At 41.6% G+C, this 20,969-nt stretch overlaps 1 protein-coding gene across 1 annotated transcript in view; it reads left to right on the top strand.

Moving 5' to 3' along the window:
- The window catches only part of LOC127424478 (voltage-dependent R-type calcium channel subunit alpha-1E-like), a 171,280-nt gene that overhangs the window by 98,202 nt on the left and 52,109 nt on the right, over positions 1–20,969 (top strand). Inside the window, exons 5-15 of the mRNA XM_051669745.1 lie at positions 5,160–5,263; positions 5,641–5,799; positions 6,395–6,585; positions 7,953–8,056; positions 8,589–8,704; positions 9,633–9,686; positions 12,374–12,463; positions 12,999–13,208; positions 13,747–13,859; positions 15,068–15,180; positions 15,323–15,454. Coding sequence (XP_051525705.1) covers positions 5,160–5,263; positions 5,641–5,799; positions 6,395–6,585; positions 7,953–8,056; positions 8,589–8,704; positions 9,633–9,686; positions 12,374–12,463; positions 12,999–13,208; positions 13,747–13,859; positions 15,068–15,180; positions 15,323–15,454 — 1,386 coding nt within the window. The remainder of the gene's footprint in view (positions 1–5,159; positions 5,264–5,640; positions 5,800–6,394; positions 6,586–7,952; positions 8,057–8,588; positions 8,705–9,632; positions 9,687–12,373; positions 12,464–12,998; positions 13,209–13,746; positions 13,860–15,067; positions 15,181–15,322; positions 15,455–20,969) is intronic.

Genomic DNA, 20,969 nt, shown 5'->3' with positions numbered 1-20,969 from the left:
TTGGTCAGATATCTCTTGTGAAATTAAAGGGTTAACCATTTACTCACTTGTTCTAAACTCGGATGACTTTCTTTCTTCTGTGGAACACAAGAGGCAAAGTTTTGAAGTATTTTCATGCTGCTCTTTTTTCTTTTTTTATCCCATACAATGAAAGTGAATGGTGATTGAGGTTGTCAGTCCCTAATATTCTGCCTAACATCTCCTTTTGTGCCGAATGGAAGAAAGTCATACAGGTTTGAACATCATGAGTTTGAGTTAATGATGACAGAACTTTTATTTTGCAGTGAACTGTTCCATTAATGAGTATCAATTGTTATTCACAAGGTTTTTAAAAATCGATTTATAATCATTTTGGTACTATCTGAAGCCTGCGGTCTTTTGCTGATAGCACCATTTATACTAACCAAAGACTTTGATATTACCTGTAGTTCACATTAAGGCTGGACCATATGGCAAAAAAATAAAAAATAAAAAATAAATAATCCTCTTTTTTTTTTTTTTTTTTCAATTTAAGGATGATTCAAGTTGATTTTTCAACTTTTAAATGTACTCAACTAAAAAGTAACTTCAACGTGATTCAAATAACATCAGGATTCACGGCAGCCTGGTTTGAGAAATCAAAGTTCTATATATTATAGAAAAGATAGGTGTGCTATAAAAATGCACAAAAAAAGCAGTTCAAGTAGTCAACAGTGTAAATTTAAAATAAATTATAATATATATATATAATATATATATATATTTTTTAAAATAACCAAGATGTTCAGAAATAATAGTAAGTGGGCCTGGGTAGCTCAGCGTGTAAAGAAACTGACTACCACACCTGGAGTCACAAGTTCGAATCCAAGGTGTGCTGAGTGACTCCAGCCAGGTCTCCTAAGCAACCAGATTGGCCCGGTTGCTAGTGAGGGTAGAGTCACCTGGGGTAACCTCCTCGTGGTCACTATAATGTGGTTCTCTCTCTCGGTGGGGCATATGATGAGTTGTGCGTGGATGCTGCGGAGAATAGCGTGAAGCCTCTACACGCGCTATGTCTCCGCGGTAACGCGCTCAACAATGTGATAAGATGCGAGGATTGACTGTCTCAGACGTGGAGGCAACTGAGATTCATCCTCCGCCACCTGGATTGAGGTGAGTCACTACGCCACCATGAGGATTTAGAGCGCATTGGGAATTGGGCATACCAGATTGGGGAGAAAAGGGGAGAAAAAAATAAAGAAAATAAATAATAGTAAAAAACAATGAAGTTGGTGAATACTTTTTAGCCAAGTCTCTCTAGAAGCTTATCTAAAAATCAATATATGGAACTTCAAGTTTATCTAGAAAGTGATAATTTAAACCCCTCATGCCACCCTCTAGCAACTGTTTGGGGTACACCCTGAGCAACGCAGCAATATGAAATGATAAATGATTATGATTATCATTACAATCCAAAATGATCCCTTCACAAATGTTGGTTATAGATGCAGTACACTTGAAACATGTCACAGATCAAAGCAATATTTAGCAATCTATCGGAGTCATCATGGCAAAAGGAGCGGTGGATATTTGATTTCCCCATTTATAGCCTATCCAAATGATTTGATATAAAGCGATCTGTAACTGTCAGAACTGTCAAAGTGGCGCTTGTTCACTGTCAGACCTCAAATCCTCTGCTGTGGGTAATGTTCCTGTTGCTATGCATAATCCACAGGTTTATTTGTGATGTGTTTTGTAAAGTATTTGTCAGAAGTCATTCTGCAGATTCTGTCTGACACTACCATAAAACATTAATTTAGCAGTAAAAAGGCTGGTCAAACTGTCGGAGGCCGTGATCTATGTCAAGTCACTGTAATATTAAAATAATAACAGTTCTGCACTTTTGAAAGCTGAGTGAGGAGTGATTGTTTTGTGACTCCAAGCACTCCTGGTACACTGAAGCGCTTCATCGTGTCCCTGGAACGGGCATAAACGATTTTGTGCCACTCTGTATTAGAGCTTTTCTTGTTTGTTACTTTTCTTTTTACAGTTATGTGTGATAAGATGTTATAGTTATTTAGCCTATTTATTTGTTGAATATCCATTAGTTAAAGTACCCTGTTAAAGAGGTGTTGTCACAATAATAGAGAGAGCAAGGCAGGACCCCATTGGCAGAGTTTTTTTTTTTTTCTTTTTCTTGTTTTAAGCATCAAGTTCACTTAATTGTGTCAGATTTCTATAAAAACAAGACTACATATATATCTTATGCCATTTTGCTTGCCAATTAAAAATATAAGGCTGTTTAGATATTTTTGCTGGAAAGCAAGACAAAAATACCAATTAATACCAAAATATACCAATTTTTTGCAGTGTAATAATATAGTACAAAGGTTCCTTTACACTGACTAGTCGAATAATAGATCAGATAATGCACTAGTCGATTATTAAAATTGGTAGTTTAGCACATTCCTACCTTTTACCTGCAAATTCTGTACAAAACAAATGAAACAAATGTCATGTCAGACACAACTGTTCTTTAATAGTCATTTCTTTCTTTTAAAAAAAAGGGAGTTAACAAAGCTAAATATAACATCAAATCACAAAACATACCGAATCGCAATACACATCGAATCGGCAACTAAATATTTTTGTAATATGGAATCGAGAGGTCTGTGGCAATTCCCTGCCCTAGTTCACACAAACATCTGTTGAATTAAAGTTTTGGGAACCATGATCGGACATGAATTTCTGGTGGCTTCTGCTGAAGCAACATGCTGTGTGATGAAAGTCACTCTATCACTCTCATCTAACTTACTATCTGTGTGTCTGCCTGTTCACACACATACATGTACACACACTTTTCTTTGGCAGTCTCTCTCATCACAGTGGGGTAGAAGGGGGTGGAGTTTTATTAGACAACAACAGGAGAGCCAGGTGAACTGGGCTCTGCTTTACTGCCAAAGAGAGAATCCAGTGTTTCAGTTTTCACATGCTTCATCCCAGGTTATAAACATATGGCATCCAGTGGGTAGCTGCCAGAAACCGAATGCTGCCAACAAAAACCTTGCTTGCTCACTAAAGACGGCTCCACTTATTTCCCTCTGAGTGTGGCGTACTACATCTCAAATTAGTTCCTGATTCCTGTTAGGTGGCACAACAAATAAAGGACAACATTTGCATTTTATAATGAGCCATGCTCTATATGGGTTTCGTCTGATAGAAGAGGGGTCCTTTTCATTCTAATCACACCAACAATACTCATATCAGATTATTGCAATGTCATTTTCTGGCTGGCCTTTTAGGATGCTGCTCACCTAGATTAAAATTTTGACTGCTAGTGCAAAGTTTTGCCCAGGAACTAGAATTACTGTGAGCAATATCTAGTTGTTTCATCATTGTGGTGTTGAGCTAGGCTCTTAAAGGAATAGTTCACCTAAAAATGAAAATTATGTCACCATTTTCTCACGCTCATGTTGTTCCAAACCAAATTAGTTTGTTTCTTTTGAGGAACACAGAGGATGTTATGAAGGATGTTCACTATCTTCTTTCCCATACAACTACAATAGACTGTGACCAACGGCTGTCAAGCTCCAATTAGGACATAGACGCACCATAAAAGTACCATAAAAGTAGCTATACAACTTGTGCGCTGTATTCCAGAACTTCTGATGCTATACAAGTCCTTTGTATGAGGAACAGACCATGATTTAAGTAGTTATTCACTTAAGATAAAAAAAATTATTTAGGCTAACTTTTCCTATAGAGGTATTTTTCTTAGATCGGTGATCTAAGACGACAATAGGAGCCAAATTATGCAGTTCAGTTGTTAACAGATATTTAAAGTAAATAATTGATCTTGGGACTTTAAGAATCAGTATTGGGATCATTCAAAAGAAGATTGTGATTAATTGGAAAATCTATAATTTTACCCAGCCCTAACACTACTGTGACTTACTAAGACTTGCCAGATCACCCTTAAGCTCTAGACTGGTTGCACACAGAAGCTAAGCAAGGTTGAGCCTGGTTAAACTGAGGTCCTGACTCTATCTGGTCGTTAAAAATCTCAGGGCACTTCTTGTAAAGAGTAGGGGTGTAACCCCGGTGTCCTGGCCCAATTCCCCCATTGGCCCTTATCAGTTATGGCCTCCTAATAATCCCCTTCCATGAATTGGCTCTACTCTCTCTCCTCCACCAATAGCTGGAGTGTGGTGAGAGTACTGGCGCACTATGGCTGCCGTCGCATCATCCAGGTGAATGCTGCACACTGGTGGGGGTTGAGGAGAGTCCCCTGTTCACTATGTAAAGCGCTTTGAATGAAGGATCAGAGAAGCGCTATATATGTGTAATGTTCATTCATTCATTCATTCGTACGGTGCCTCTCTCCTGCCTGTTTTCCGACTGCCTATTGAAATGCAAACACACACACACACAAATTCATAAGGAGGCTCTGATGTAACTAAGTTTTGAGTGTCACATCTGTTCCAACTGGATTTTTTATTATTGTCACTTATGGCAAAAATGAAATATCAGGATTCTTTCTCCATATATTAAAGTTGTGTGCTTCTATGTGTGTGTTTGTGTGTGTGTGGGCATGTTTAAGTGGTTTACGAGGATGTTTTTTTAGGTTACAAACTGGTAATTACAAGGGTATTATGCTATAAATGTGGTTTATGAGGACATTTCTAGTAGTTTTTTGTGAGGTTAGGGTTAGGGGATAGAATCTATAGTTTGTACAGTATAAAAATCATTATGTCTATGGAGAGTCCTCATAATGATAGCTGCACCAACATGTGTGTGTTGTGGCACTAGCACTATGTGTGACCGCACAGGAATAAAACACAGATGACTCAGTGGTCATGCCTGATGAACGTTACCTGCTCTTAGAAGGAAGCTGTGAATCTGAAATGACCCTTATTAGAAAGTGTGCTGGCTGTCAGTCACAGAGAAAGATTACCTCATTTAGGAGTGCATGCTTTCTAATTACTAACCTTTAACTTACAGTATTACACTTTGTTATCAGGCATTACTATAGTGACGATTACTGTATCACTAATGACAAGGATGGCATAGTTTATGACGCATGGTCATTATCATACTGTATTTGTGCTGAATTCTGCTAATTGTTTTGCGAAATTCTCATTGGTTTAGTTTCATTAACATTTGTAGGCTTAATTTGTTTTTTGTTTCTATTTTCTTATCAGGATTCTGGCTACAGCAGGAGCCCACATGAATATTTCATTAGACCTGCGCACACTGAGAGCTGTGAGAGTACTACGGCCCCTCAAACTGGTTTCAGGAATTCCTAGTATGTTTATGTATCCATATGAAAAAGTTGAAAATGTATTGTGTTATTTCATTGAAAAGAAGAACTATTACACTATATGCAGTCCTAATTTGATGAGATACAGTAACAAGCAATAAATCTTGTTTACAGTAATCAGAATTTTTGGACTGTCCAACCATGACTACATTTCTACTCCATAACCCTGTATATTAAACATCAAATATTGTCTGATTGGCTTTAATTTTGGCATGCAATTTCATGGCAGCAAGAAAAGTCAAGTTACTTTGGAACGTTGGCCTGGTTGGGACGTGCTGTTGTTAGTTATGCATGTGGTTGTTATTACGTTAGTCACAGGTAATAAATAGAATATTTGTGTGTCTGTGTGTGTGTGTTATCAGGTCTACAAATAGTTCTTAAATCTATAATGAAGGCGATGGTGCCACTGCTACAGATTGGTCTGCTGCTGTTTTTTGCCATTCTCATGTTTGCCATCATTGGACTGGAGTTCTACAGTGGGAAACTCCACAGCCACTGTGAAGCTGAACGTAACATCAGTGGTAAGAAATATCACACACTCTAAGTTATATTTAGAACATCTTTGTGAGTTAATTGCAAAGACACTTTGGTGAAAGCATAAGAAAGTATTTGCAAGAAAATACTTCAAAAAAAAGTTTTCTCAGTATTTTGTCTTGTTTTCTAGTAGAAAAATCTAAACATTCCTAAAACAAGATTCATTGACTTTAAAAGAAAACTGACAAAAGATATTAAGTATTATTTTAAGAGAAATTAGACAAAATGTAGTGGTTTACGCTTTTTTTTTTTTTTTTTTTTTTTTTTTTTTTACAAGAGTTTAAATATGCACTGTTTTCACAAAAAAAAAAAAAAATAATATTTGCAAATCAGTTAAGAACAACAAACATTATTCAAAGGGAAAACAAATGTAATATTAATCTTTTTTTCTTGTTTTAAGCATACATATCACCACATTTTGTGATATTTCTTAATTTATTTTGCTTCTCAATTAAATGCATCTGGTTTTAAGGATATTTTGATATTTGTGCTGGACAAAACAAGACAAAACTCTGCATAAGAAAAATTATTTGTGAAATGAAGGGTGGAAAGTCATTTTATCTGGGTCTCTCTCTTCTGCAGACAATGAGACAGTGGACTCATCTGATTCTGAATACCCGTGTGGGGTCAGAAAGTGTCCAAATAAATATAAATGCTCTGACAACTGGACCGGACCCAACGATGGCATCACCCAGTTTGATAACATCCTGTTTTCTGTACTTACCGTCTTCCAGTGCATCACCATGGAAGGCTGGACAACAGTACTCTATAACGTGAGTTTCTGTATCAGCTCACTGTCTTGAGGGCAGCAGTTCTACACTTTTTGAAGACTGAAAAAATTCAAGGAAATTCATTAGTCAAAAGGTGTGGCATCCCTGCTTTTAAAGAGCTTTCATTTTTTATAGATTTGATTTTAATTTGTCTGCTACATCAAAACAAAGAACAGATCATTTAAATTATTTTACAGTAATGCATTTATTTCCTGAAGGAAAAACATCCAGATCAAGCAGGGTCATCAATGTCAATTCTGTTTTAGGTCCATCATATGCTGTCATGCATGTTGATGTGAGTCATGAGGACCCAGTAAGAGGTGTTTTTCACACTCATCCAGGGTCCAGGGAACTCCCTCTCAGCTGGTCGATGATACTGCCTGCCCACACAATGTTCACACCCTTTACATGGCAGAGAAGCACCCCACTGACTTGTCACCAGCTGGTTTACAAGGGCGGGTTTAGTTTGAAACTAGATTCTGAATCACAACAACCTCTACACATTTGAATGTACTATTTCTCGTTTTCAGACACTCCTGCAACCTGGGGATTTAGTAGATGTTGAACTACTTACAAATGTTACGTAGTTTAAAAATACTACAAAGAAGGACTGTAAAATAATAATTTTCTAATTCCATATGATCTTCACTTGAACAACTCAATATCGATTCTTAAAATCTCAAGATCTGTGCCTTTTTTCAGTGGATATGTAAAGATTTACATTAAAGATAAAAAAGTAACTGAATTTAATTATTTAGGCCCCTTTCGTTTGTGTTAAAGATTAATATTTTAATAATGCACCAATGTTCCACCAACATTTAAGAATTTTTCATATCTAAGCAAAATTGACATTGTTACTAAAATATTAAAAAAAATCTATTTGATTCGTAAATTGTAATGAAACTGAATCAAAACCTTGTGTATCCAAATAAAATCTAACACTGTGTCCTAACCAGACACAATGTGATAAGATTCCACCAAAAATTAATTTTTCTGTCCACTCTTAACGCAAAACTGCTGTGTGACATGGCACAGTTACAGCCACTCAGAATATATTTAACGTTTAGCATACAGTTATGAGGACTGGGATTTTGTACCAATAAAAGTGCAATTCAATATTACCTGGCGCAACACCAGAGAAATGAAAACCAAGCGATCAACAATATGTTTTATTGCTTATTGCTTTATTGCATTGCGTCTGGTTAGGACAGTTTAATCTGTAAATCAGTGCTGATAATTAGCTCTACTGCAAAATAAGACCTTAATGTAGCCTATGATTTGCTTTAATTTCAATTACAGACACACTATAGTTACCCTATGTTAGTAATAATGCTTAAGAAATATGTACTTCCTTTTTTGTGTTTATACAGACCAACGATGCCTTAGGCCCTACATGGAATTGGCTCTACTTCATCCCTCTAATAATAATTGGCTCTTTCTTTGTGTTGAATCTGGTATTAGGAGTCCTGTCAGGGTGAGTACTATTTGCCAGTGTGGTCTCTAACGTAAGTTGACACTACATCTAACCTGATGTTTGAGCCGGCCGAGGGTAATGAGTTTTATCAGAGGTTAATGTGAAATCTTTATCTTTAGAGACAAGGGGTGGATTAAGTTACTACACACTCACTTACCTTGTCGCTGTCTCAACCCACAGATTATAAACATTTCTCTTTTTATTTTCTCTCTTTGTCCACTGACCCTTCACATACTTCTGCACACTAAAAAGTACATCACTTGTGACAGCAAATATATACTTTTGAGTATGTAGACCATATGCCAGTATTGTTGCATAATGTCATGTGATAAAAAAATAAAAGCAAGTCTGGCTTGGTTCATTTCTCGGTCGCGATCTTTAATAGTATTTAGGACAGTTAGTATGCAAATTGAATTGTAGACCTATCTCACTCTTGTTTTACTCTGCAGGTGAAACAGTTTATAAATGAAATGCGTTCCCATCCCTATGGTCCCTCTCTGTGTGGGTAATTGTTTGTTGTTGGCTCCTGTAGGGAGTTTGCTAAAGAGAGAGAGCGAGTTGAAAACCGAAGAGCCTTCATGAAACTCAGGAGACAGCAGCAGATCGAGAGGGAGCTGAATGGGTATCGGGCCTGGATCGACCGTGCAGGTACACCTACATACAACAAGGGCATCTGTCACAAATACACCATGCAAAACAAACAAAGTAAATCAAATCTGTCAAAACACACTGCTGTGCCACAGCGTCGCCCCATTTTCCAGCAGAACAAAAGTGCAATCAGTATTTTTGTGTTTCCCTGTAAAAAAGATCAAAACATCCTTAAAACAAGATATTTTTGGAGAAGTAAAATTGTATAAGATAATAAGACTTTAAGAGAATATATCTTGATTTGAATTTTTCTCACACCACTGGCAAATAGTTTTTCTTGCTTTATGCACAAATGTTACAAAATTCAGTGAGTTTGAATGCTTAAACAAGAAACAAAAACTATTTGCTATTTCCAACCCGATCTCATGAAAAGTCGTACATAATTTACGAGATGGCTGTTTCATATGGTCTCGCACGATGTTGTTCGCATAAACTTGTACGACTTCATCACGTGCAAATTCCCGTATGTGTAATGCGGAAGTGTGAGTTTCGTGCACGAGGTGTTAAGAACATACTTATTAATATTATGCCCTAACCCAAACCCCTTATCTAAACCTAACCAATCATTAGTAGTGTGTTAACATGATAGGAAGCTGTTGTGTGTGACAGAAGCAAGTAATTGTCACGTATTAGATGGAAACGATGTCTAGCGACGTCAATGGCTGTAGTGAAAGTCGTAGGAATTCAAACGAGTGCAGTCGCACGATATCATATGAATTCGCCAAATTTAGAAAAGTCGTACGAATCCTGACGATTTCGCCATGAGAGTGTGTTGGCTATTTTAGTTTGTTGGGGGAAAAAAAGACAAAAACACTAATTAAGAAAATAATTTAATTGCAGTGAACATCATTCAGTATATCAGCCTCTCTTTGCTGTTGTAAATCTGTATGTAACTTGTCAAAATTTTATTGCGATTTTTATTTTTCAGAGGAGGTTATGCTTGCCGAGGAGAGCAAGAATTCTGGACCGTCTGCATTAGATGGTGAGATGTTTGACCTCTGTTGTTTTCCCTCTGCTTTTCCCACGTATATTGTGAGATGCATGTGTATATTTTTTATTATGCAAGGGTTAATGTTGTGTGTTTATTTTGAACCTCCTAGTAAATATGCACTCTCTCTGTTCCAGATTTCATCATTTATTCAGTAGCGTTTTCTTGTGTATTTCACATTATTTAGATAAATATTGTGATTAAAAGGTCTCATAAAGCAGCACAGGGATTATATATTCAATAGACAGATGTCATAATAAACAGAACATGATCCTGCTCAGTGTGCATCTGTGAAGCGATAACCTTCTGTATAACACCCAAACCCAGTACAAGGAGACAGGTTTTCCCAAACAAGGGGTTTTTGATTGATTGACAGCTTCCCAGAGGCCATCTAAATGGAAAACAGGCAGTGACCCTGGTAAAATCACATTAATATGTCACTGCTATGTGCAGTTCTCATATAAGTCTGCTAGGGCTGCACAATATGCAGGAAAAATGTGATATGCAATAAGATGTTGGAAAATGCGAGTTTATTAGAATAAAAAAAAAAAAAACATCTATCCCAGAGATCACAAACATACACTATATTGCCAAAAGTATTCGCTCACCCATCCAAATAATTGAATTCAGGTGTTCCAATCACTTCCATGGCCACAGGTGTATAAAATGAAGCACCTAGGCATGCAGACTGCTTCTACAAACATTTGTGAAAGAATGGGCCGCTCTCAGGAGCTCAGTGAATTCCAGCGTGGTACTGTGATAGGATGCCACCTGTGCAACAAGTCCAGTCGTGAAATTTCCTCACTACTAAATATTCCACAGTCAACTGTCAGTGGTATTATAACAAAGTGGAAGCGATTGGGAATGACAGCAACTCAGCCACGAAGTGGTAGGCCACGTAAAATGACAGAGCGTGATCAGCGGATGCTGAGGCGCATAGTGCGCAGAGGTCGCCAACTTTCTGCAGAGTCAATCGCTACAGACCTCCAAAGTTCATGTGGCCTTCAGATTAGCTCAAGAACAGTGCGTAGAGAGCTTCATGGAATGGGTTTCCATGGCCGAGCAGCTGCATCCAAGCCATACATCACCAAGTGCAATGCAAAGCGTCGGATGCAGTGGTGTAAAGCACGCCGCCACTGGACTTTAGAGCAGTGGAGACGCGTTCTCTGGAGTGACAAATCACGCTTCTCCATCTGGCAATCTGATGGACGAGTCTGGGTTTGGCGGTTACCAGGAGAACGGTACTTGTCTGACTGCATTGTGCCAACTGTGAAGTTTGGTGGAGGAGGGATTATGGTGTATGGTTGTTTTTCAGGAGCTGGGCTTGGCCCCTTAGTTCCAGTGAAAGGAACTCTGAATGCTTCAGCATACCAAGAGATTTTGGACAATTCCATGCTCCCAACTTTGTGGGAACAGTTTGGGGATGGCCCCTTCCTGTTCCAACATGACTGCACACCAGTGCACAAAGCAAGGTCCATAAAGACATGGATGAGCGAGTTTGGTGTGGAAGAACTTGACTGGCCTGCACAGAGTCCTGACCTCAACCCGATAGAGCACCTTTGGGATGAATTTGAGCGAAGACTGTGAGCCAGGCCTTCTCGTCCAACATCAGTGTCTGACCTCACAAATGCGCTTCTGGAAGAATGGTCAAAAATTCCCATAAACACACTCCTAAACCTTGTGGAAAGCCTTCTCAGAATAGTTGAAGCTGTTATAGCTGCAAAGGGTGGGCCGATGTCATATTAAACCCTATGGATTAAGAATGGGATGTCACTTAAGTTCATATGCGTCTAAAGGCAGGTGAGCAAATACTTTTGGCAATATAGTGTAGTTGTCTTTTGTTCCAAACAGCATATTGACTGCGTATAAAATTTACAGTTTTACCATTAGCTATGTAGCAGATACTCAAATTTGTCTTCTATTTTTTTTTTTTTTTTTTTAAAGCATATGAAAATGACATTAATTTCACCATATTGTTGGATATCTACACTAATTCATATGCGTATCAATTTCAAAATTAGTTCATTCAATTTGGGACTTTTATTTTGAAAAATTATGAATGAATTCTGGTCTAATTATTATCTGCACACACACGCAGAGTGAAAGCACTGGACAGTGCCGGTTAAAGTTACATATGCACAAAATGTGACACACTCCATCATTCGAGTCAGTGCCTATGCACACTGCATGCACACACACACACCAAGAGACAATTGCACACCCAGTCTATTCTCTGGTATCTGTGTCACCTTGAACGTTACAGTATTAAAATCATTCCGTTATTGCAAGTCCTTGCGAAGTACATATCGTTATATGTACATTTGTGATATTTAGATAAATTTTATATATCGTGCAGCCCTAAAGTCTACGATCATCATAGATGATTGACTTAAAAAACTGGCCACAAATGCAAACAATCTTTAGGAGGTCAGGAGAGACTGAGACCTAACTGTGGACCTTGGATATGAGGTTTGACATTTGTGGGTGTCTTGGGCTTGAATCAGAGACAGTTAAGCAGAGACGGATCACTGGTATTACAATGAAAAGGAGAAATTGGAATGCTCAATGTGAGAGTGTGGTCACTCAGTTCTATATGATTTATTTCTTCTAGATTTTAGTTTCTTAATTTGTTGATTTATTTCATTTAGAATAATAAGAAATATTGATGTATCTGTTCTCAGTGCTGAAAAGGGCCACCACCATAAAAAGAAGAGGGGTAGATGATGGCCGGAAAGCTCCAGAGGAGCAGTATGCAGACATCTCATCTATAGGTGAGTTGCTTCTTCTAGCAGCCCACCTTCATTTCCTTTGAAACCTGTTCAGATGATGCATTGACCCTGAAGGCAGTTCAGATTTACCCTAATGGATGTACTATATATGAAAATGTACAAATTCACATGGAGCTGAAATCATCCTAAATACAGAGCTGAAAGGCAGTGAACCTCAGCTTTCCTCATAAGTGATATCAGATGAGAACTTGCATTCAGGAAGTATGTGAGTGGATGAAAAAAAACATAGTCCAGGTCACAATTAATCCCAGATTCAGAGCCCCCACCCCCCAGTTATTGTAATGTGTCTGGACATTTGAGATTCTTTGTAATTCCATTGTCATTACTGTTATATAGTATTTTTTATGCATAAATGTTGTCACAATGCAAAAAGTCTTAATGATCTTAAAACATGCTTTTTTTTCTTTTGGAGTGAAATTAGGCCAGGGCTTGTTTCTGGTCGATTTCTTGAGATTTTCCCCTGAACAGCTGTTTCAAGTTGTTTTGCTTTCCTATAAATATTTATTTTGTTCATCAGGGATGCCTTTGAACAGAGCCAGCATACGCAGCACTAAAAGAGGACCAACTTCCTATTTCCGTCGGAAGGAACGCATGCTGCGTATCTCCGTTCGCCGTATGGTGAAGACTCACACCTTCTACTGGATTGTTCTGAGTCTGGTGGCCCTCAACACTCTCTGTGTAGCCATCGTACATCACAAACAGCCTCCATGGCTGTCTAGCCTCCTCTGTAAGACCATGAGCAAAATTATCATTTATTTTCTTTAAATACTTTTGCTGTCGGAGTGATAATGCATTGTAAATATTATTTTCTTACTATTTTTGTCTTGTTTTCCAGTAAACATATCTAAACGTCCTTGAAACAAGATGCATTTACTTGAGAACCATTTCAGCGCAATAACCTGCATCTTATTCACTAACCACCTGCAATATAGTTTAATCCGGTGCAATCAGCACTGCATCTTGAGTATTTAAATTAAGTCATTGTTATTCCTTTCCACACAAACACGCCTCTTTTTTATGTAAATTAAGCTTATTAGACATTGTGCTTAATTCACAAAAAGTGCCCAGCGCAATGTGTACAGCTTTCATCTGGCAGTAAAATTGATTTTATTTAAAAGAGATTTTTGTGCACATTTTCAATCATATCATATTTATATATATTTTTCTGGAAAAAAAGACAAAAATACTGATTATAAGAATTATATTTTGCAGCGTTAATTATCAGCAGGCTAATGTAACATTCAAGCTGTTCCTTTCTGCTGCAGACTATGCAGAGTTTCTGTTTCTGGGCTTGTTTCTCACTGAGATGTTTCTGAAGATGTATGGACTGGGGCCCAGACTCTATTTCCACTCCTCTTTCAACTGCTTCGATTGTGGGGTAAGTGCATTTACTGTTATGCTTTCCATAAGTCTCTTTGAAATGAAGATAGCCCAACAGTGCAACTGTCAAAGAGAATCAAGGTGGTGACTCAAAAAATAAAAGCTGAAATTTTTTTGTTTTTTTATCATGAAAGATAAAAGACATGCAAAGAAATAAGTGGAGATGAAACTGGAGATATTATTTGATCTTTTTTAAAGTTATGCCCTGACACTCAAGGCAGCATGAGCACGTCTCTAATTACTATGTAAATTTGAGGACCCAGCTCTGAATTTCAATATGTGGCTTATTTATAATTCAATTTTAGTTCTGGACTGTACCACTTACTATTTAATAACGCTGCACTGGCTAATGTTTTATTGTCAGAGTAGCTCTTAAAGCTGATTTATGTAATTTTTTCAGTGGTAAAATTCTCGTATCCCAGCTTAATATGCAGAGTCGATTATAAGTGACTCTGCAACCCATCAGCACAGTGACTCTGTGGCACTATCAAATCATTGCTCTGTTTGTTTGAATGTCCCAGCCAGCCCAATACAGCAACACTGAATCTGTGTGTATACTGTAAATAATGGAAGATGGGAGAGTTTTCTGGAGTTTTCTGGAATCTGTTTGAAAACAGTGACTATTTCTGCAATTCAGTTTAGGTAAAATATTGGCACAGGAATTACACACTTAAATATCGTTTTAAGTATACGAAAATGTTTAGCTAAGAGCCATCTTGAACTAACCCAATAGCAAGAATGCAATGTATAGCCTCAAGCTGATACTGCAATAAAGAAACGAGGCTAGAAGGAAATGATGAAATAACAGACTGAGTGTATGTACAGGTAAGTAGAGTAATAAAGTAAACTGTAGAAAACTCCTGACCTTTTTTAAAACTTTGTTGTGTTGGTAAACATAGCCACAGCACATCATTGTTGTTTGCCAATCTCATTGAAAATGAATGACTTACGATTGCTTTTACGCTGTAGATCATTGCTTATGTGAACGGCCCTTAATCTCCTTATTATTTAGGATGCAAAAATAGAGTGTAGAATGTCTGTGAACGTTTTAACAGCATGTTTGGGCATCATCGGTGTGTTCAAACATTTGAACACCCCTATGATGCCCAAAAAGTAGACAGCTTATTATGTTTAGAAGCAAAGCCAAGATGTAAGTCTTTAAGATAACGAAATCTAATCAAGCCTATATATGTCAATTTCTTCCAGGTGATAGTGGGCAGCATATTTGAGGTGCTCTGGGGGTTCTTTAGACCAGGCACATCTTTTGGGATCAGTGTTCTGCGTGCCTTGCGGTTGTTGAGAATCTTCAAGATCACCAAGTAAGTGCAAGCCTGCCTGGAATAGCAGCCTCCTGGGTTTGTTTCATAGGCTATAATCCATTTACTGATCTGTGATGCTTTTACACAATTTCTGGATGTCCCTGTGCTGAACTCAGAGATGCTGTATTTATGTGCTGTTAAGGTACTGGGCGTCCCTGAGGAACTTGGTTGTGTCCCTCATGAACTCCATGAAGTCCATTATCAGTTTGCTCTTCTTGCTTTTCCTCTTCATTGTGGTCTTTGCCCTTCTGGGCATGCAGCTCTTTGGTGGAAGGTAATGTATATCTTATTAATCTCAGCACAAGCAACACCTGACATAGTGGACAATTTTGTGCACCATATGAGATGCAATTAATTAATCAATTAATTTATTTTTACTCTAAAAAAAGGAGCATATCATACTTTATTATTTAATGTTTTTTCCCTGGAAGTTCACTGTTAATAATAGTAATTTTGCCTCTCTGACCTCTTCAATGTGAAATGAGAAACAGCATTCCAGCTCTAGGGTTATTATAGTTTTGAAAATGTTACTAGTTTTTAGTTTTATTTTGGTTTGGTTTTCAATTTCTGTTTAGTTTTAGTTTGTTTTAATGGTGCATACTTAGTTTTTATTTTGTTTATATGTTTCGAAAATGGCAATTTTTCGTTTTTATTTATTTTCAGAAGATGTCTTGGTTACTTTCATAACCTCTGTTCCCTAATGGAGGGAACGAGACATTTTGTCGATGTAGTGACACTAGGGGTCACTCTTGGGAGCCCCAAACACCTCTGATCTTTGAGAAAAGGCCAATGGGAATTGGCGAGTGGAATTTGCATGCCACTCCCCCGAACATATGGGTATAAAAGGAGCTAGCTCTCAACCATTCATTAAGGTTTTGTGCTGAGGAGCCAAGACAAGGTCCCGGCCATTTCAGCAGGTAGTTCGGTGTTGTGGCAGGAGGGACACAACATCTCGTTCCCTCCATCAGGGAATGGAGGTAACGAATGTAACCAAAATGTTCCCTATCTGTCACTCACTCGATATTGTGTCGATGTTGTGACACTAGGGGTCCCTATACGAAATGCCACAACTAGCTGAACTGTGTTACGTGGACTGGCGGTGCGAGACAGGCAGGCCATTGTGTGCCTCGTAGCCAGCGCAACTGGTCGTCACGTAACCTACCCCAACGCTCCTACGAGCGGCGTACAGTCCCCTGCACCTCTGGGACAAGTCGACTGCCCAAAAATGGGGACAGGCTGCCCCAGCCATGGCCTCTTCTCTTTTTCTTTCTTCCCAAAAAAGAATGGAAATCTTGTTCAGCTGGGGTCCATTAAGTGTCCACGTTGGGGAGGTGTCCCTTCCCAAGGGGAAGACACTGCGGAGACCACACCCTACCCGAAGGGGAGGTAATTGTGTGGAAATAAATCACATAGTCTTACTGAGCTTGTCGGCAGTGTCGCACGTGGAGAAGTCCCCATGGTAGGTCTTACCCAGAGGGAAGTAGCTCTATAACACGGCGACCAGTGGCAGAGGGTACTCTGCCCAAGGAAGACACGGGTTTACCAACGGGGAAACCGTCTTGTGGAAGATACATCACACATGGTAACATACAGGCAACCAGCGCATGTGGAGCACCTACCCCAGCACAGGGCCTATTAGCACACGTGCTGGGCCAGCATTGAGTTTCTCCGCCAACTCGCCTGCCACAGGGCTAAGGAGGAAGGACATCCAGGGTCCACAACCTCGTGAACACGGCTGGGGGGTAAAAGTGCACGTCTCCGCCTCCAGGAGGGGGAAGGCATTATGCACAAGCATTACACAGGCCAGTTGTCCCGCAAACTTACCTGTTCATACCTGACAACACATGGGACAAAACCCGGAGATTGTAGAACCTCGCAAAGGTGTTGGGTGTTGCCCATGTCTGCTAAAGAGGCGCCATTGGTCAGAGCCCAGGAGGCCGACACACTCCTAGTAGAATGTGCTCATAGCCCCAAGGGGGGCAGCACGTCCTGGGCGTGATATTCCAAAGCGATGGCATCAATGACCCAGTAGACGATCCTCTGTTTGGAGACAGCGCTCCCTTTCCACTGTCCAAAGCTTTTCGTGCGATCCAAATAGATGCGTAAAGCATGTACCGGACACAGCAACGATAAGGCTGTGTCTGCCTCCTCCTGGGGCAGTGCTTGCAGGTTCACCATCTGATCCCAAAACGGGGTCGCGGGAACCTTGGGCACATAGCCCGGTTGGGGTCTCAGGACCACGTGAGAGTATTCCTGACCGAACTCCAGGCACGTGTCGCTGACAGAGAATGCCTGCAGGTCCCCTACCCTCTTGATGGATGTGAGCGCAGTCAGGAGGGCAGTCTTTAAAGAGACCGCCTTTAGCTCAACTGACTCCAGGGCTCAAACGGGGCTCCCCGCAGGACCACGGAGAGATCCCATAAGGGAATGAGGCACGGTCTGGGAGGATTCAACCTCCTCGCGCCTCTAAGGAACCTGATGATCAGGTCGTGCTTCCCTAAATACTTACCATCAACTGCATTGTGGTGTGCTGCCATAGCGGCCATGTACATCCTCAAGGTGGGGGGGACAGCCGCCCCACCAGCCCCTCCTGCAGGAAGGAAAGCACCGACCCGACTGCGCATCTCTTGGGGGTCTTCGTGTTGGGAAGAACACCACTTAGTGAACAGACACCACTGCAAGGCATAGAGGTGCCTCATACAAGGAGCCCTAGCCTGAATGATCATGTCTACCACTGCAGGTGTTAGGCCACTTAGGTCTTCAGCGTCCCATCCAAGGGCCAGACATGAACATTCCAGTAGTCGCGGGTGCCAGATGGTGCCCCGTCCCTGAGAGAGGAGAACCCTCCTCAGGGGAATTCGCCAGGGAGGGGCTGTCGCGAGGAGTGTGAGGTCCGAGACCCAAGTCTGGGTGGGCCAGTAGGGTGCCACTAGGATGACCTGCACCTCGTCCTCCCTGACTTTGCACAGGGGCCTGCTGTGTGCCAGGGAAGCCTCGGTCAGGGCGTAACGGGGCGGGCAGTGGGAGGATTCCCGGCAAGCGAACAGGCTTACCTGCGCTTGACCAAATCAACTCCAAACCAGCTGGACCACCTGGGGGTGGAGTCTCCACTCTCCCCTGAGCGTGACCTGTCGTGACAGCACATCTGGTCGCCCGGGATGTGAGTGGCTCTCAATGACTTGAGTTGCTGCTGACTCCAGAGGAGGAGACAACGGGTGTATGTTACCATCGCCATGTTGTCCGTCCGAACCAACATGTGCTTGCCCTGGATCAACGGTCGACGTACCAGCGGGTGGGGCCTCGCGGCAGGGCAGAGCCGGAGTCACCATGTTGAGGGGGCTCGGACCCAGACCTCGTGGCCGTACTGAGTCTTGGGACATCGAAGCACTTACCTGGCTCCAGGTACCCACCATTGGACCGGTCAGCAACAGGGGAGGAGGGAACCGTCCTCATAATCCGTCACAACCGGCCGGGTGGGTGTGTTGTGCCACATCTGGGCACGCAGGGGCGGGGAGCCCGCCTCCACAGCGCCATTCCTGCCATAAATATGTGGTGTCTGGTGATCGCAATAACGATGGCCATAAACACCGGCTGTGTGACCCAGGAAATGAGGAAACCGCTCCTTTTCTGAACATGTGGGTACCGCAGCCTTTCGGGCATACGGCGAATCAAAGAAAAGGCAACAAATGATTCTCCTCCAGGCCCTCCACTGGGGATGGAGTGGTCTGCTTACTATCTCTAGGCCTGCAACAGGTCTCCACGAGCCTGGGTCGCCCATCTCAGGGGCGGCTAGAAGCCTTCCTCGGGTTCTTGGCGGCAGGCTGTGAGATGGGGGGGGCGTCTGCTTCCTGCAGGTGGCTCTACGCCGGGGCCGGGCAGCTGGCCCAGGCTGCGGCGGAGCCAGTGTCGTCACCACAGGGAGACGGGAGTCTCGGGCGATTCCACCAAGTGCCGGCGTTTTGTGGGCACAGGTGCACCGCAACTGCCTTATCCCCCTGGGTAATCACCGAGTACACCCTGGCAGCCCCACCATCGAGGGTAGTGAGAGCGGAGGAGCTCAGAGACTGGGTCCGGGCAGTGAAAGGTGCCCGCCATGACCTCGTGAGCTCCTCATGCACCTCTGGGAAGAAAGGGGGCGGGGCATGGCCGTGAGCGGTGCTCTGAGCCCAGGAACCAATCGAGAGGGTTCCACTCCAGCCCGACGCTCGCAGCCACCCGGGCAAGCTTGGCCGCCAGCTCCGTGTCGGCCTGCGACTTGGCGAACGCACCCGAAGGTGGGAGCCCAGTCAAGTCCTCAGCATCAGACTGGACCAGCCCGCTCTCTGATGCTGCGATCGAGAGCTCATCCACTTCGCGAGCGACGAATGAGATTGCGAACTCACCCTGAGACAAGCCGGCGGTCTCATCCCAGCGGGGCAAACGAGCGTACTGAGGAATGGGAGGTCCGTGGGGGGTTACCTGGCAGAGCGGCTCCCATTGTGGTCCCTAAATCGCCCCCAGTGCTAACCGACACAGCCTCAAACCCATAGGTAGAAGGACCGAGGCGGGGAGCCGCTGGGGTGGCTTTCCCTCTAATGAAGGAAAGCCGCAACCGCAACCTTGCCATGGTCATGGTCTCTCAGTGAGAACATCACCTGTCCATAAACGCTGTCTCCACGTGGGCAGAGCCCGAGCACGTAAGACAGTGATCGTGGCCATCGGAAGCAGAGAGGTAATGACCGCAACCAGGAAATAAACACAGACGGAGAGGCATCTTTAAAAAGACGCTCTCCGTCAGTGCCACTCTTTTAGTAGGGAAAATATACTCTTTTATTGCAAGAATATATACTCTTTTAGACTGTCGAAGTGCCCAGGGGCGTTCTCTGCACTCCTCCAGTGCGCGAGGGGGAGAAGCCGCTGTAATGCGTCATAAATCCATCAATTCAGCTCGCTGAAATACAACCGCTCGGCTCCGAAGAGAAAATCTAAATGAGTGGTTGCGAGCCAGCTCCTTTTATACTCGTATGTCCAGGGGAGTGGCATGCCAATTCCCATTGGCCTTTTCTCAAAGATCAGAGGTGTTTAGGGCTCCCAAGAGTGACCACTAGTGTCACTACATCGACACAACGTCGAGTGAGTGACAGATAGGGAACTTTTAGTTTTCCTCCAATATAATACTACAACATATTATCTGAAGCACTTTATAATAAGATTGTATTTGTTAACATTACTTAACTATATTAGTTAACATGAACTTACAATGAACAACACTGACAGTGCTTATTAATCTTAATTAATGTTAATTTAAACATATACTAGCACATTTTTTACATTAAAAGTTTGTTAATATATGGTATTTGTTAACATTATTTAACGCGGCGGCTTGAGGCTGTCTACACTGGCTGCGTCAACACGAACATTCTAAACTGTTTATTTGTGTTGTTGGTGGTAGTAACACCAGCATGTGAAGTGCAAAATGGAATGGGATGCAATTTAATGTCGGCGCCTAACCACAACAGACACTTCCAATGTAGACAGCATCATTAATTATAATGAGTTTTGTTGTTTTTGACACGACATGATGTACCGTTCTCATCCGGTGTAGACAAGGTGTAACGCCAATCTCATAATTTTTTGTTTAAAATGACGCTACAACTCTGATCGTTAAGGACATAATTTGATGTTCCACTATAATTTCAGAGTTTGGACTTGAACTTTATTACCACCTGCTGGTGGAATCTCCAACTGCAAATGTGGACTTTGCGCTGAAAACAGACCTACTTTTGAAACGTCTTAGCGCAGTGACCTAT

This window comes from Myxocyprinus asiaticus, chromosome 33 (genome assembly GCF_019703515.2).
Source record: "Myxocyprinus asiaticus isolate MX2 ecotype Aquarium Trade chromosome 33, UBuf_Myxa_2, whole genome shotgun sequence".
In the NCBI taxonomy this organism is placed as follows: domain Eukaryota; kingdom Metazoa; phylum Chordata; class Actinopteri; order Cypriniformes; family Catostomidae; genus Myxocyprinus; species Myxocyprinus asiaticus.
The sequence above is the reverse complement of the archived record's forward strand: the minus strand, read 5'-3'. Positions and strand labels throughout refer to the sequence as shown.